Consider the following 13867-nt stretch of genomic DNA (forward strand, 5'->3'; position numbering starts at 1 on the left):
CTATATGGGGCGATTTTAAAACACTGCTTCATGAACTTCTGAACTTTATGAATCTTTTGAGTCGAATCAGTGATTCGGATCTCCTATCAAACGGCTAAACTGCTGAAATCATGGCTGCGTCCGAAAACTGGAAAATGCTGCCTTACGAGGACACATTTCAAGGTAGTAAGGCATCAAGGCACGTCCGAATCCAATGTTAGCTTCACTTCCTCTCTCATGAGATACCTTCCTCAGATCGATTTTTTGAAGGAAGCATAGCTGTATCCTTAGCTGCCTTTGATATCCCACAATCCTGTGCTTTCCATTCTGTGACAGTTGAGCTAGAAAAATAAAGATGGCGTCCGAAAGTTGCGTTTGCTGCTCATTTTGTGTATAAATGTACGATTTTGATCAACATATTTCAATTTTGATATCATTTCTATCGAGAAATTACTACTGTAGTAATTAAATATTTGTTTAGTTCCCACCAAAGCTCGCGCTATATTGCTGTAGATCATTAAACTGTTACACTGCCTCAAAAGTCTGTCCGAAATCAATTTCGTGAGGTACCTTCATGCACAAACGCTGCCGTACATTCTCTTATAAGATAGCAAGGCAGCAAGACAGCTACCTATGTTTTCAGACGCAGCCAATGTCACTTTGGCGCTCCGATTCACTGATACAATTCATAAAGCTTCATGAAGCAGTGTTTTGAAATCGGCCCATAGATATTGTTGAAAAGTCTTTATTTTTTTTATTTTTTTTGGCGCACAAAAAGTATTCTTGTCGCTTTATAATATTAATATTGAACCACCGTAGTCACATGAACTGATTTAAATATGTTTTTAGTACCTTTATGGATCTTGAAATTTTCAGTGGCATTTCTCTCAATAGAGGCCTCAGTGAGCCATCAGATTTTTTTAAAAATATCTTAATTTATGTTCCAAAGATGAATGAAGGTCTTACGGGTGTGAAACGACATGAGGGTGACTAATAAATGACAGAATTTTCATTTTTGGGTGAACTAACCCTTTAAAAGAGAGTTAGTTACTTTGATTCACGACCATGTGGTCCTTTGCAGGTGTCTGAATGATGTCACATCCTGTCACATGATATACTCTATCCAAAATGGTCCCTTTATATTGGTTACTCTGAATGACATCAATAAAATTGTTGTTTCTCATAAAGCAACGACTTCTACACATAATTTTAATACCATTTTGCACTATGTTGACATAAGATGCTATAAAATCATGCCAGAATAAAACATACATACATTTATTACATTTTAAGATATTTTAATCACAAATTAAACGGATGTATTGGCCTTTGGACGGTTAAACCGAATGACCTTTTGACACTTAAAAATCTTTAAAATACCTTTATATGTAACAAAAGCCCTTTTTGATTCAATAAAATAGATCAAGTTTTACTACCTTACAATCTTTGGATGTCATATCTTTGTTTTTAATTATTATTAAGGCCTTTGGACAAAAAAAAAAAAAAAAAAGACCCATCACGTCATTGACCCCTATACTATCTACGTATTTGGTCTTTCCTTTTGTTCATCTCTCTGAACATCTATTAGGCCTCCTACTAGTCTAGGTGGAGTCGCAAACTGAGTCCCAGCTTGCGTCTCAATGTGCATACTATCCATCCTAAATAGTATGTGACACTAGTAATATTCAATACTATTTAGGGCGGATAGGGTAGATAGTATGCACATTGGGATGCAGGGCCAGTTTGACAGCCTTTTGCATACTACAGTAGTGAAGTACGCATATTCAGAAGGGAGGTACATGTCACATGAACAGGAAGTTCAGAGAGATAAGCACAGGGAAATACCACGATATCAAAAAAGGGGTCAAGCATGCCACATTTCGTAGTAAAACGACGCATTTAGCGCATTTGAACCACAGTGATAAAATTATAAGGACATACACTGCTGTATTGCATTAAAATGTCATCTTGCTCCCATATTTGTGTTGTACATGAGTACTAAATAATCACTGAGAGCCTCCACCCGCTCTCCGCACACATGGTACGGTCCTTCTCTCGCTCGCAGTGGTTGGCGCCGGTTGCTTTGCACATGGCCGAGTGAGAAAAATCTCTGGATTACTGCTCTGAAATTGACCACCGCCTTTTCACCAGCCCATACTGACAGCGATCGATCTCTCAATGCGAGATACGGAGAATATGGAGGCCGAGATGGAGTATGACGACGAAGAAGAGCCCTCGTTCAGCGACCCGGAGGATTTCGTGGATGACATCAGTGATCAGGGTAAGAGAGGCCTGCGATATAATAGCCCTCCTGCTAACGCGCTACGAGTCGCACACTCAACCCTAAAGATCAACATGCCAGCGCGCAACTAACACCAACACCATTCGGATTCATTGTTTAGTGACCCTTGATGCTGCTTAACCACCCTGTTTAGGAGTAAATGCTCTTTAATCCAGTTAAAGCGTCATAGCTGAAGTTCAGCATGTGCGCGAGCAGGACAAAAGCATCGTAGCAGCTTCAGGGAAATAGACGCGCGCGTGTCACAGTAGCGCTGTTGCGTTGCATTAGCAGCTGGTTTGCTCTTTATTTTGCTCTTGAAAGATCATGGTAGCATCTGTTTACCCATAACATGTTGATAGAGTCTTTATTGGATGGTTTCTCTGTATGCAGAGCTGCTGGGGGATGTTCTCAAGGAGAAACCTCAGGAGGCGGACGGCATCGACTCGGTCATTGTGGTTGATAATGTCCCTCAGGTCGGACCAGATCGCCTGGAGAAACTCAAGAACGTCATCCACAAGATCTTCTCAAAGTTTGGCAGAATCACCAATGAATTCTACCCGGACGCAGATGGAAAGACCAAGGGGTAACTTATGGGTGTTCATGGGGAAGTAGGGATGCTCCATCGTTTTAAAATGTCGAGTGATTCTTGTATATATTACAGAATTTTTTTAATTATTTAAAATTAAGTAAGTAATTATGTTTACTCAAGTACTTTACACCTCTGGCAGTACTTTTGTAACCCGTTATACATGTTAATATTGACTAATATGCTTCCTGTTATGAAAAAGCATGGTGCTTGTATTGTTAATCTTTGAACTGTAATAATGAATGCGCTTCATCTTCACAGGTACATTTTCCTGGAGTATTCTGCACCAAGTCACGCTCATGAAGCAGTCAAGAATGCTGATGGCTACAAGCTGGACAAGCAGCACACTTTCCGTGTCAATCTGTTCACTGACTTTGACAAGTATGTTGTGCTTTATTGTGCTGTTATTGTGACAGCATCTAAAATGGTGTTCGACCGATAAGTATTTTTTGATGGCTGATGCGGAGGACTCTTTCCTGTCACATTTCATACACGTGCATACATTTGTTTACGGTATCGGGGTAGGTGGCTAGCTAAGTTTATGCTGAAGTCGTTTATGACTTTTATAAAGGAAAAAGGGGTTAGTTCACTTCAAAATTAAAATTTTCCTTATTTACTCACCCCTATATTATCCAAGACGTTCATGTCCTTCTTTCTTCAGTCAAAAAGAAGTTAAGGTTTTTTTAGGAAAACATTCCAGGATTTTTCCCCATATAGTGGACTTCAATTGGGATCAACGGGTTGGAGGTCAAAATGACAGTTTCAGTGCAGCTTCAAAGCGCTCTACACAATCCCAGAGGAGGAATAAGGGTTTTATCTAGTGAAATGATCTGTCGTTTTCTAAAAAAAATCTACTTTATATACTTCTTAACCACAAATACTCATCTTGCACTAGCTCTGCGACGTGCCCCACAAAACATAATCACATTGGAAAGGTCACGTGTGACGTAGATGGAAGTACCGATCCAGTGTCTACAAAGCAAACGTGATTGAAGATTGTCAAACGACCTTTACAAAAAAAAAAAAGGTAAAACAACAATGTTGGACGATTCTGAAGTTGGAGGAGAAAATGAGATACTTCCGCCTATGTCATGCATGACCTTTCCAACGTGATTTCGTAATGTGTTGTGCATCGCAGAGCTAGTGCAAGACGAGCATTTGTGGTTAAAAAGTATATCTCTTTTTTTTTTTTTTTTAGAAAATGACTGATCATTTCACTAGACCCTTATTCCTTGTCTGGGATCGTGAAGTGCGCTTTGAAGCTGCACTGAAACTGTAATTTTGACCTTCAACCCGTTAAACCCTGTTGAAGTCCACTATATGGAGAGAAATTTTTTCCTCAAAAACCTTAATTTCTTTTCGACTGAAAGAAAGAAAGACATAAACATCTTGAGAGTGAGTAAATTATCAGGAAATTTGAATTCTGAAATGAACTAATCCTTTAACACGTTTACATGACCACATACATTGTCGGCTTACTAAGCATAATTGGGTTAAGAATGTGCATGCGCTGATATTTTGCATTGGTGTGGATGATATGATTATTGTTGTAGTTGTCTTTATATAACATTTTTGGTGTGAATGGCCCTTTACTACAATTAAATGTACACTCTAAAAAATGCTGGGTTAAAAACAACCCAAGTTGGGTTGAAAATGGACAAACCCAGCGATTGGGTTGTTTTAACCCAGCGGTTGGGTTAAATGTTTGCCCAACCTGCTGGGCAGTTTTATTTAAACCAACTATTGTTTAAAAATTGCTATATGGCTAACTTAAAATTAACCCAAAATAGTTGAAATTAAAAACCAGATGTAATCAGAGACAACAATAATAGACAAAAGGTGAATGTTTATTAATAAGCTTTAATATTTTATTAATATAAATTTAATATTTTATTAATATAAATGTATTAATAAGCAATTTAATAAATGTTTATTGTTTAATAATTATTCATTGAACATTAATAAATGTTCATTTCCAACATACTTTGGCTTAATTTTAATTAAGCAATACAGTAATTTTTAAACAATAGTTGAGTTAAATAAAACTACCCAGCAGGTTGGGCAAACATTTAACCCTACCGCTGGGTTTGTCCATTTTCAACCCAACTTGGGTTGCTTTTAACCCAGCATTTTTTAGAGTGTATACTTATTTAAAAGTCCTGATAAAAGCCATGCTTCTGACACTTAAAGGCCAAAAAAAAAAAGCCAATGTGATATATCAGCCTTGGTGATTATAAACACTAAAGTTTCTTGTTTCTGTAGGTACATGTCAATCTGTGATGAGTGGGAAGCTCCTGAGAAGCAGCCCTTTAAAGATTTTGTGAGTAGTTATTCTTCAGAATTTTTCTGATTCGTGTGTAATCCAAACCTGACGATCCTGCCTACTTTTAAATTTAATATGCTTCTTGTTAAACATGTGATGTTTTGGTCTCAGGGAAATCTGCGTCACTGGTTAGAGGATCCTGACTGTCGTGATCAGTACAGCGTAATCTATGACTCTGGTGAAAGGACGGGCATATTTGCTAATGATGTCAAGGAGCCAATTGAAGTGGAGGAGAGAGCGGTGAGTTATAATAGTGTTATTTTTAGGAGCGTTCAGCCATTCATCTTTAAATATAACCATGTGGCCGTGCATACTGTATTCAGTATCTTTTTTGTTACATTTTGCTTGTAGCGCTGGACCGAGACATACGTGCGCTGGTCTCCAAAAGGCACCTACCTGGCCACATTCCACCAGAGAGGCATTGCTCTGTGGGGCGGTGAGAAGTTCAAGCAGATCCAGAGGTTCAGTCATCAGGGGGTTCAGCTCATTGATTTCTCTCCCTGTGAGAGGTATGCCACATACTTGTGTAGAAATCGGTTCTTGTAACGAGATTAAATGTATACTTTTTATACACATTGCATACTCATTTCACAAAAGTGGAAAAGCATAATTTATTTTATGATGATGATGATTTTTATTAATGTTATATCATTATTACTACACGTATAGAGATTTCAGAATTAACTAAGTCTTGTTAAGTATGTACTCTCATAATTCAGTTTATGGTGATAATCTAAAAGTAGCCAAATAATGGCGGCTAAATCATTCAGTCTCTACTTCATATATTTTCAAAGACATCTTGCCTGTGTGTACATTGAAAACATGGTACATTCAGATGAATATTTTCTTTTTCATGCTTTTAAACTCATATTTTTAATGTAATTTGTGTCTGCAGATATGTTGTCACGTTCAGCCCTCTTATGGACACTAAAGATGACCCGCAGGCGATCATTATCTGGGATGTTCTCACAGGACAGAAGAAAAGAGGCTTTCACTGTGAGAGCTCTGCCCACTGGCCAATTTTCAAGTAAGTGTGGTTTGAGTTGATTTTCATGGCACGTGTTACTGATTTGATTATAGTTGAACTGGAATATAATTACTCAATCTAAAACTTGTTCTGCTCAGGTGGAGTCCAGATGGGAAGTTCTTTGCCCGAATGACGCTGGACACACTGAGCATCTACGAGACTCCAGTAAGTGTCTTGTGTCAGAGACGCACCGCTGGAAAATGCTCCGATTTTATTTAATTAACAAATCAAATTGTCTTCTTTTGTAGTCGATGGGTCTTTTGGACAAGAAGAGTTTGAAGATAAACGGAATTAAGTGAGTAAAACTGTTCAAAAATTTGGAGCTAAAAGAATTTTCAGTGCTTTTGAAATAAATTTCACATGCTCACCAAGTGTGCAATTATTATAGCAAAATAGAGTTAGATTAGTAATATTGTGAAATATTACAATTAAAAATGACTGTTTTTCTATTGTAATTTATTTTAAAATGCAATTTATTCCTGAATTTAGCAGCCATTACTTCAGTCTTCAGTGTCACATGATTCTTCAGAAATCATTCTAATCTGCTGCTTTGATGCTCAAGAAACATTTCTTATCATTGTCAATGTTGAAAACGGATGTGCTGCTTCATATTTTTGAAAAACTGATGTGTTTTTTGGTGATTTGTTGAATTGAAAGTAACAGTAAATAACATTTAAAAATTTTAAATCTTTTGTAACATTATAAACGTCTTTTTTTTAAAACGGTATATATTTAAAACAGTCTTGTGCCATATTTATCACTATTCATTACACTGTAATATTTATCTTCTTGATGTGGTTTTTTTTTTTTTTTAAAGATACATTTTAATGTAACATGAATGTTATGTCCACAGGGATTTCTCCTGGTCACCTGGTGATAACATCATTGCATTCTGGGTTCCTGAGGATAAAGACATCCCAGCAAGGGTAACACTCATGCAGCTTCCATCAAGGAACGAGATCAGAGTCCGCAACCTCTTTAATGTTGTGGACTGTAAACTTCACTGGCAGAAAAATGGAGACTATCTCTGTGTGAAGGTGGACCGAACACCCAAAGGAACGCAGGTATAAGAGCTGCCTTGAATTTGCACTACCAGCTTAAACATAAACATTTCCTTTTTATGGATTTGCTCAATTCTGTTTGTACTTCAGGGTGTTGTCACCAACTTTGAGATCTTCCGAATGAGAGAGAAGCAGGTACCTGTGGATGTGGTGGAGATGAAAGGTAAAGATGGGATTATATTGCTATTTCTTATTTCTGACTGTCTTTTATAAATACTGTTGGATCTGATTTCTCTACCTATCTACAGAGAGCATCATTGCTTTTGCTTGGGAACCAAATGGCAGCAAATTTGCTGTGCTTCATGGTGAATCTCCCAGAATCAGTGCATCGTTCTACCATGTGAAGAACAATGGCAAAATTGACTTGATAAGTGAGTGTTCATGTTGTAAACGCATTTCTCTTGACAGATAGTTTTTAGATATGTCCATTATATAAATTAACCCACATATGTATTGTTTCAGAAATGTTTGACAAGCAACAGGCAAACAGCATCTTCTGGAGTCCACAGGGGCAGTTTTTGGTCTTGGCTGGGTTGAGGAGGTCTGTTAAAAAAAAAAAATTGAATGCATTTACTTTTAGAGTGGTTCATTTGTATAATTTCAAATGTTTTGTCCTTTAGCATGAATGGCGCTCTTGCTTTTGTGGACACATCAGACTGCACCATGATGAACATTGCAGAGCATTACATGGCCTCAGATGTGGAATGGGACCCCACTGGACGATATGTTGTGACATCTGTCTCCTGGTGGAGTCACAAGGTAATTTAACTGATTCGAATGCATAAACAGCCACGTTGCATATCATCTAATATTATATGTGATATTTGTTGTGTAATTACACTAGCTTTCAAGAGTTTGGGGTCAGTAAGATTTTTCTTTAAGAAATTAAATAATTTTATTCAGCAAGGACACATTAAATTGATCAAAAGTGAGAGAAAGGACATTGCTATTCCAAGAATCCTGGAAAAAAAAAATGTCCACAAAAATATTAAGCAACACAATTGTTTTTAACATTGATAATAAGAAATGATTCTTGAGAGGCAAATCATCATATTAGAATTAGGGATGCTCACATTGACCGTTTAACCGTTAACCGAAAGTAAGAATTTTAACCGATTAATACTATCAGTTAAAAGTTTTTTTTTTTTTTTTTTTTTTTGCTGTTTGCTGCATGGTTAAAGAAAAATATGCTATATATACATATATGCTTATTTGTGAACTCTCGGGGCGTTTCACACGTGCCAAACATATTTCGCTAAGCAACAAGCAAAATGAAGCGAGCGAAAAGAAGTACTGACCATTTCGATAGAAATGGTCAGGCGCGCCGTTGGCACGGGGACAGGAAAAGACAGAAATCGACCCCCGCACTTTTGATAAGGGCTGCTTCAATCAGTCACAATATATCATCTTTTAGCTTAGGATATTTTCTTTAAAATGAGACCATTTTCATGTTTCTGTGGGCTTTCGTTCATAAATAATCAACTGTTTTGTCGCAGATGTGACGAAGAGGAAATGCGCTCTCGAACAGAGAAACACGCGATCTCCAAGCAATCGATCACAGCGTGCTAAAGTTTTAGGACAGGTCGATGGTATATATATCGTGGCCGAACGTTAGCGTTTGTCGATCAAGCAAAACCGTCCATTCGGAAACCGAGAAATTTGTCACTTTAAGGTAAGAGGCTGATCTCTCAGATTGACGCGCGAGCTGGCTTGACTGAAGTTTTCGTGAGGATTTGTAGTTTATGGACTGTTTTGAGTTAAAAGCATTGATGGCATCTATAAAAGAGATATCTAAAAGCGAAACAAATTATTGCCTCGACCGGCGACACAGTGGGGAGGACGCAAGAGAGGAGACCTGCGTGTTTAATTGGTATGTGTAAAGCTTTGTAAATGCAGTAGTACAGTAGCTAATCAGTGGCATGCACTTTGATCACGAAAGTGAAAGTGCCTTTTGCGGTCGCATCGCAGTGCCCCCGCGTGCCCATTTCTCTCGACGTGAACCGTGAGCTCCAGTCCATTACAATTTAGGGCCATAGTATACTTAATTTCCCGCATTTCGCTCAGTCTCGTGCGCGAGAAACTCCTTTGCCCATGAGCGCGGAAAGACGCGTTCGGTGTGCACACGTGCACCGTCCGTGGTCATAACAATAACAATCCTTGAGGTAGGCCTGCTATTTTTATTTGACGGAAAAAAATGTCTAAAATACCGGTTGTTCAAAGCTTCAATGGATTCACCGTGTTTTTGTTTTGTCATCTTAATTTGTTAAACATTTAAGTGAAAAATATTTAGTGTAGGCCTATTTATTTTATGCCTTTTTATTTAAATTATTTTTTTCTGTTGTCAGAAACGCTGCAGGTGCGTGACAATTTGATAATGTGAATCCAGGTTCTGTTGTTTATCTGTTCTATGCTGCTGTTTGCATGTTAAAATAAACCCGTGGAAGACACAGACACTCGTCAATTGTATTTTTTATTTAATGCCATATATATGTCATATTATATAGGTTATACAATATTATAATCTTATCAGTTAACGGTTAATAATCGGATAACGAGCGTCGGTTGTCGGTCGAGAAATTTAACCGAAATGAGCATCCCTAATTAGAATGATTTTTGAAGGATCATGTGACTGAAGACTGGAGTAATGATGGTGAAAAATTCAGCTTTGATCACAGGAATACATTTTTTATTTTTTAAATTTTGTTTTTTTAATTCTAATGCATCAGTGTTTCTGTTTTTAATGTATTTTTATCAATAAATGCATAAATTTGTGAGCATAACATTTCCTTCAGGAACATATTAAAAAATCTTACCGACCCCAAACATTTGAATGGTAGTGTATGTTTAAATGCTTGTACAAAATACCCATTTTTTTTATTTATTTTTTTTTGTTATTCATGTTTATCGTATTTCTAAAGCTTATTTAAAAACCACACAAGTTGATCAAAGTGCTGCACATACAGGGTTGTAAAACAAACAAAGAGACCAAACAAAATATACAGCTCTCAAACTGAATTAAACACCAAAGCATAAAAATATGTTTCAAGATTAGATTCAAAGGCAGACAATGTTAGGGCCAGCCTCACAGACCGTAGTAAAGTGTTCAAGAGTTTATGGGCAGCAACTGCAAAAGCACAATCTCCCCTGTGCTTCAACCTTACTCTAGGGACAGCCAGAAGCTTGTGGTCAGAAGACCCAAGGGACCTTGATGGGACGTGTGGTTGTATAAGGTTAGAAAGGTAGGTTGGGACTAGCCCGTTTATGGATTTATAAAAAACTTTGTACCAAAACCTTAAAATCAATCCTAAAATGCACTGGAAGCCAGTGAAGAGAAGCCAGTATGGGGGGGAAATGTGCACTAACTGCAAGCGTGAGAGAGAGGTCTGACCGACACCAACATGGAGGGTATTACAGTAGTCCAAACGAGATGAAATAAAGACATATAAACCTTTCAAGGTTGTTAAATGACAAAAAAAACTTGACCTTAGATAAAATCCTTAACTGATGATAAACTCGATTTTGCCACAGAATTGACCTATTTATCAAGTTTAAAGTGTCCCTTATTAAACCCAGATTTTTAACAGTGGATTTAGTGTAGGGAAGTAGAGAGTACCGTGTGAGTTCTATTTGGGGCTAATCTCATTTCTGTTTTGCTCTCATTAAAATGTAAAACATTTCTAAGCTTTAGGGTGCGTTCACACTTGTAGTTCGGTTCGTTTGGTTCATTTGGTCCGGACCAAAGAAGAAAAAAAACATTTAGTCCTGGTTCGATTAGCGTTCAGACTGGCAATTTCATCACTGAATCAAAAGATACCGAACCTTCAGGCATAGGGATACATTCACAACGTGATTGGTCGGATTTTATGACGTATTGCCTATTTTGAGATGGAACTTACCGAATATCCGAAACAATGTTGTGTGCTGAGGTAAATGCGCTCGTGTGTGCGTAGCGGTGCATAGCCTGTATGTGATGGTATTTTGGCCAGCTGGGAACTCGTGAAGAGCTTATAAAATGTGTAAAGTAGTCAAAACACTGGCGGGAATCCATCCGTCACACACACAAACGATCTGCTGCATGGAGACGCGCGTCTGATGCATGTGATGAGCAAACTCGCGACTATGACAAGAAAAACCGACATGTGTGAGGATTCTGTCCTTTTGAGGGTCTTATCTTCCTGTTTTTGGTTCGTTTACATGTCTTTGGTCCGTGTTGCGTTCATATATCATTCGAACCGAACCGGAGTTCGTTTGGAAGCGGACCGAGACCGCTAAAAAGTTGGGTCTCGGTCCGCTTCCAAACTAACTCTGGCACGCACCAGGGTTCGAGTGGCAGCGTTCACATATGTTCAAATGAACCGCACTAACTGAGCAATCGCACCGGGGTTCGTTTTAATCGAACCAAACATGACAAGTGTGAACACATCCTTAATGTCCTTGAAGCAGTCCAACAGTAGTTTCAAAGGGCCGGCATCTTTTCATTTCAACGGTAGGTAAAGTTGTGTGTCGTCTGCATAACACTGAAACAAAACTTCCTAAGAATGGACCCTAATGGGAGCACAAACAGGGACAATGGCAGTGGGGTTTTTTTTATTGTTGTTAATGTGTTTGGATCGGAGATGCCTTTTGTACAAAAATGTTTTTATTGATTTTAGGTGGACAATGCCTTCTGGCTGTGGACATTCCAGGGCCGTCTGCTGCAGAAGAACAACAAGGAACGCTTCTGCCAGCTGCTGTGGAGGCCCCGTCCACCCTCTCTCCTGTCTCAAGAGGAAATAAAGGTGGGATGCAGGGTCACGCTTATTACTCTGTCAGCTCCCTTTAGAGTGAATTCTAACCCTACCTTGCCTTTTGAAACCCACAGCTCATTAAGAAGGACTTGAAGAAATACTCCAAGATCTTTGAGCAGAAAGATCGTCTCAGTCAGTCCAAGGCATCAAAGGTATGAGATTGATCTGTTAATTTTTTTTCTCTCTGACGCACAAATTATTTACATGCAGATTGAAGTTTTGTGCTCAAATTTAAATGAGTGCCTTGTGCTTTACAGGAACTGGTGGACAAGAGACGTGCCATGATGGAGGAGTATCGCAAGTACCGTGAGAGAGCCACAGAAATGTACCAGGAGCAGAGACCTCTGCGCCTGGAACTCAGAGGAGGTAACTAATACAGAGAATGGCTCTGTCCAGCATAGGGTTGGGGCGATAGATGATTTTTAGTTTTAATGTGATATCCCAAAATGCACATAAAAATGGGTGGATGGAAACATAGCTAGTGGCAAGGAACCCAAATTACATCAGGTGACAGAATGGAGGGGGAAAAAAAACCTTGGGAGAAACCAGGCTCAGTCGGTGACAATTAATTGTCAACAGAAATGTAATTATTGTGACAGCCCTTCCTAGAGGCTGAGTATGAGTTTTAAACTATTCTAGTCATCACTGGATTTTCTGATCTTTTGCAGGTGTGGACACTGATGAGCTAGAGAGCAACATCGATGACTGGGAGGAAGAGACCATTGAGTTTTTCATCAATGAAGAAATTATCCCCATCGGAGATCTGTAATCCAACAGCAGGTACTGTATGTGCAGAGATATTACTCCGATATGGTCTTTGTAATACCTTGGCACAATCATAATTGTATTGTTTTCTTATTTTCAGTATCCGTTTTTTTTTTTGGAGGAGTGTGGGCTAACAAATTGAGAGATCCCCCAATAAGAGTGTTCCTTGTTATCATCAGTCAAGTGCCTTTTAATACTGGTCGCTGCAGAAGGAGAATTTGGTGCCACTGTTGACTGCTGCTTTTTGACAAAATCATCCCGCTCTAGGAGAAGCTGCCCTGCCAACATCATCCAGGCTTGCTCTTGGTGGATCTGATCGTAACGTGTTCTTGTTCCTGCCTTTGGTTGATCTACCTCATCAAAAGGGTGTTACCATGGCACAAAATGCCATAAACTGTTTTTACATCATCTCACTGAAGGAAAACTTTTTGTTTCCTAAGATTTTCCAAAAGGCAAACTTGTACTCTAGTGTGCGAAAATGGCACTACAGTGGTCTGTATCCTCCTCCATTCAGATTACCTGATATTAAATGCACAACAAGGGAATAAAGTTTAAATGAAATTAAAGTCTTTTGTTGTTTTTCTCTATTGTTGAACTTGAAGCAAAAAACACATGATAAAACTTTTGCTAGTTCTGCCTTACTGAGTTTGAGTTGATAAAGAGTATATTTCGGACAGGAATAATATTTTTGTGCAGTAACAATATCAGGGATTTTGGGAAATGTTGGAATAAGTATAAAGGAAGGATCCATTCAGTATTATGTGACATTCAAGTTGTCTTAGTTTCAACCTTTGTACTACAACAGTCCCCCCACCCCCAATTTTTACTTTACCTTTTTAATGGATCTATGAACTGCACTTAGTGTTTATGATGCCTTTGGCAATAATTTCAGCAGTGGATGATTTATTGGTCTACTTATTGATCACTTACATTTAAATTTATTTAACATTTTATTCTCTTGAGTAAGTTTAATTTAGCAATAATGTGTAATAAGTACGTTTAATAATGATTAACTGAAGAACAGATTTTGAGTCAAGAAATTATGCAACATCTAAGAA

General features: G+C 38.2%; 1 protein-coding gene across 1 annotated transcript; it reads left to right on the forward strand.

Moving 5' to 3' along the window:
- The first annotated feature begins 2018 nt into the window (after nt 1-2018).
- eif3ba (eukaryotic translation initiation factor 3, subunit Ba) lies at nt 2019-13387 on the forward strand. The gene is made up of 19 exons (XM_067382435.1): nt 2019-2260; nt 2651-2843; nt 3108-3227; nt 5109-5166; nt 5281-5409; nt 5521-5678; nt 6065-6196; nt 6295-6361; nt 6445-6491; nt 7050-7260; nt 7348-7420; nt 7506-7628; nt 7720-7798; nt 7878-8016; nt 11910-12035; nt 12119-12196; nt 12302-12410; nt 12713-12824; nt 12910-13387. The coding sequence occupies exons 1-18, from the start codon at nt 2158-2160 to the stop codon at nt 12811-12813; spliced, it is 2046 nt and encodes a 681-aa protein (XP_067238536.1). The 5' UTR covers nt 2019-2157; the 3' UTR covers nt 12814-12824; nt 12910-13387.
- Nucleotides 13388-13867: the final 480 nt, after the last annotated feature.

The sequence above is a fragment of the Chanodichthys erythropterus genome, chromosome 3, assembly GCF_024489055.1.
Source record: "Chanodichthys erythropterus isolate Z2021 chromosome 3, ASM2448905v1, whole genome shotgun sequence".
Classification (NCBI taxonomy): domain Eukaryota; kingdom Metazoa; phylum Chordata; class Actinopteri; order Cypriniformes; family Xenocyprididae; genus Chanodichthys; species Chanodichthys erythropterus.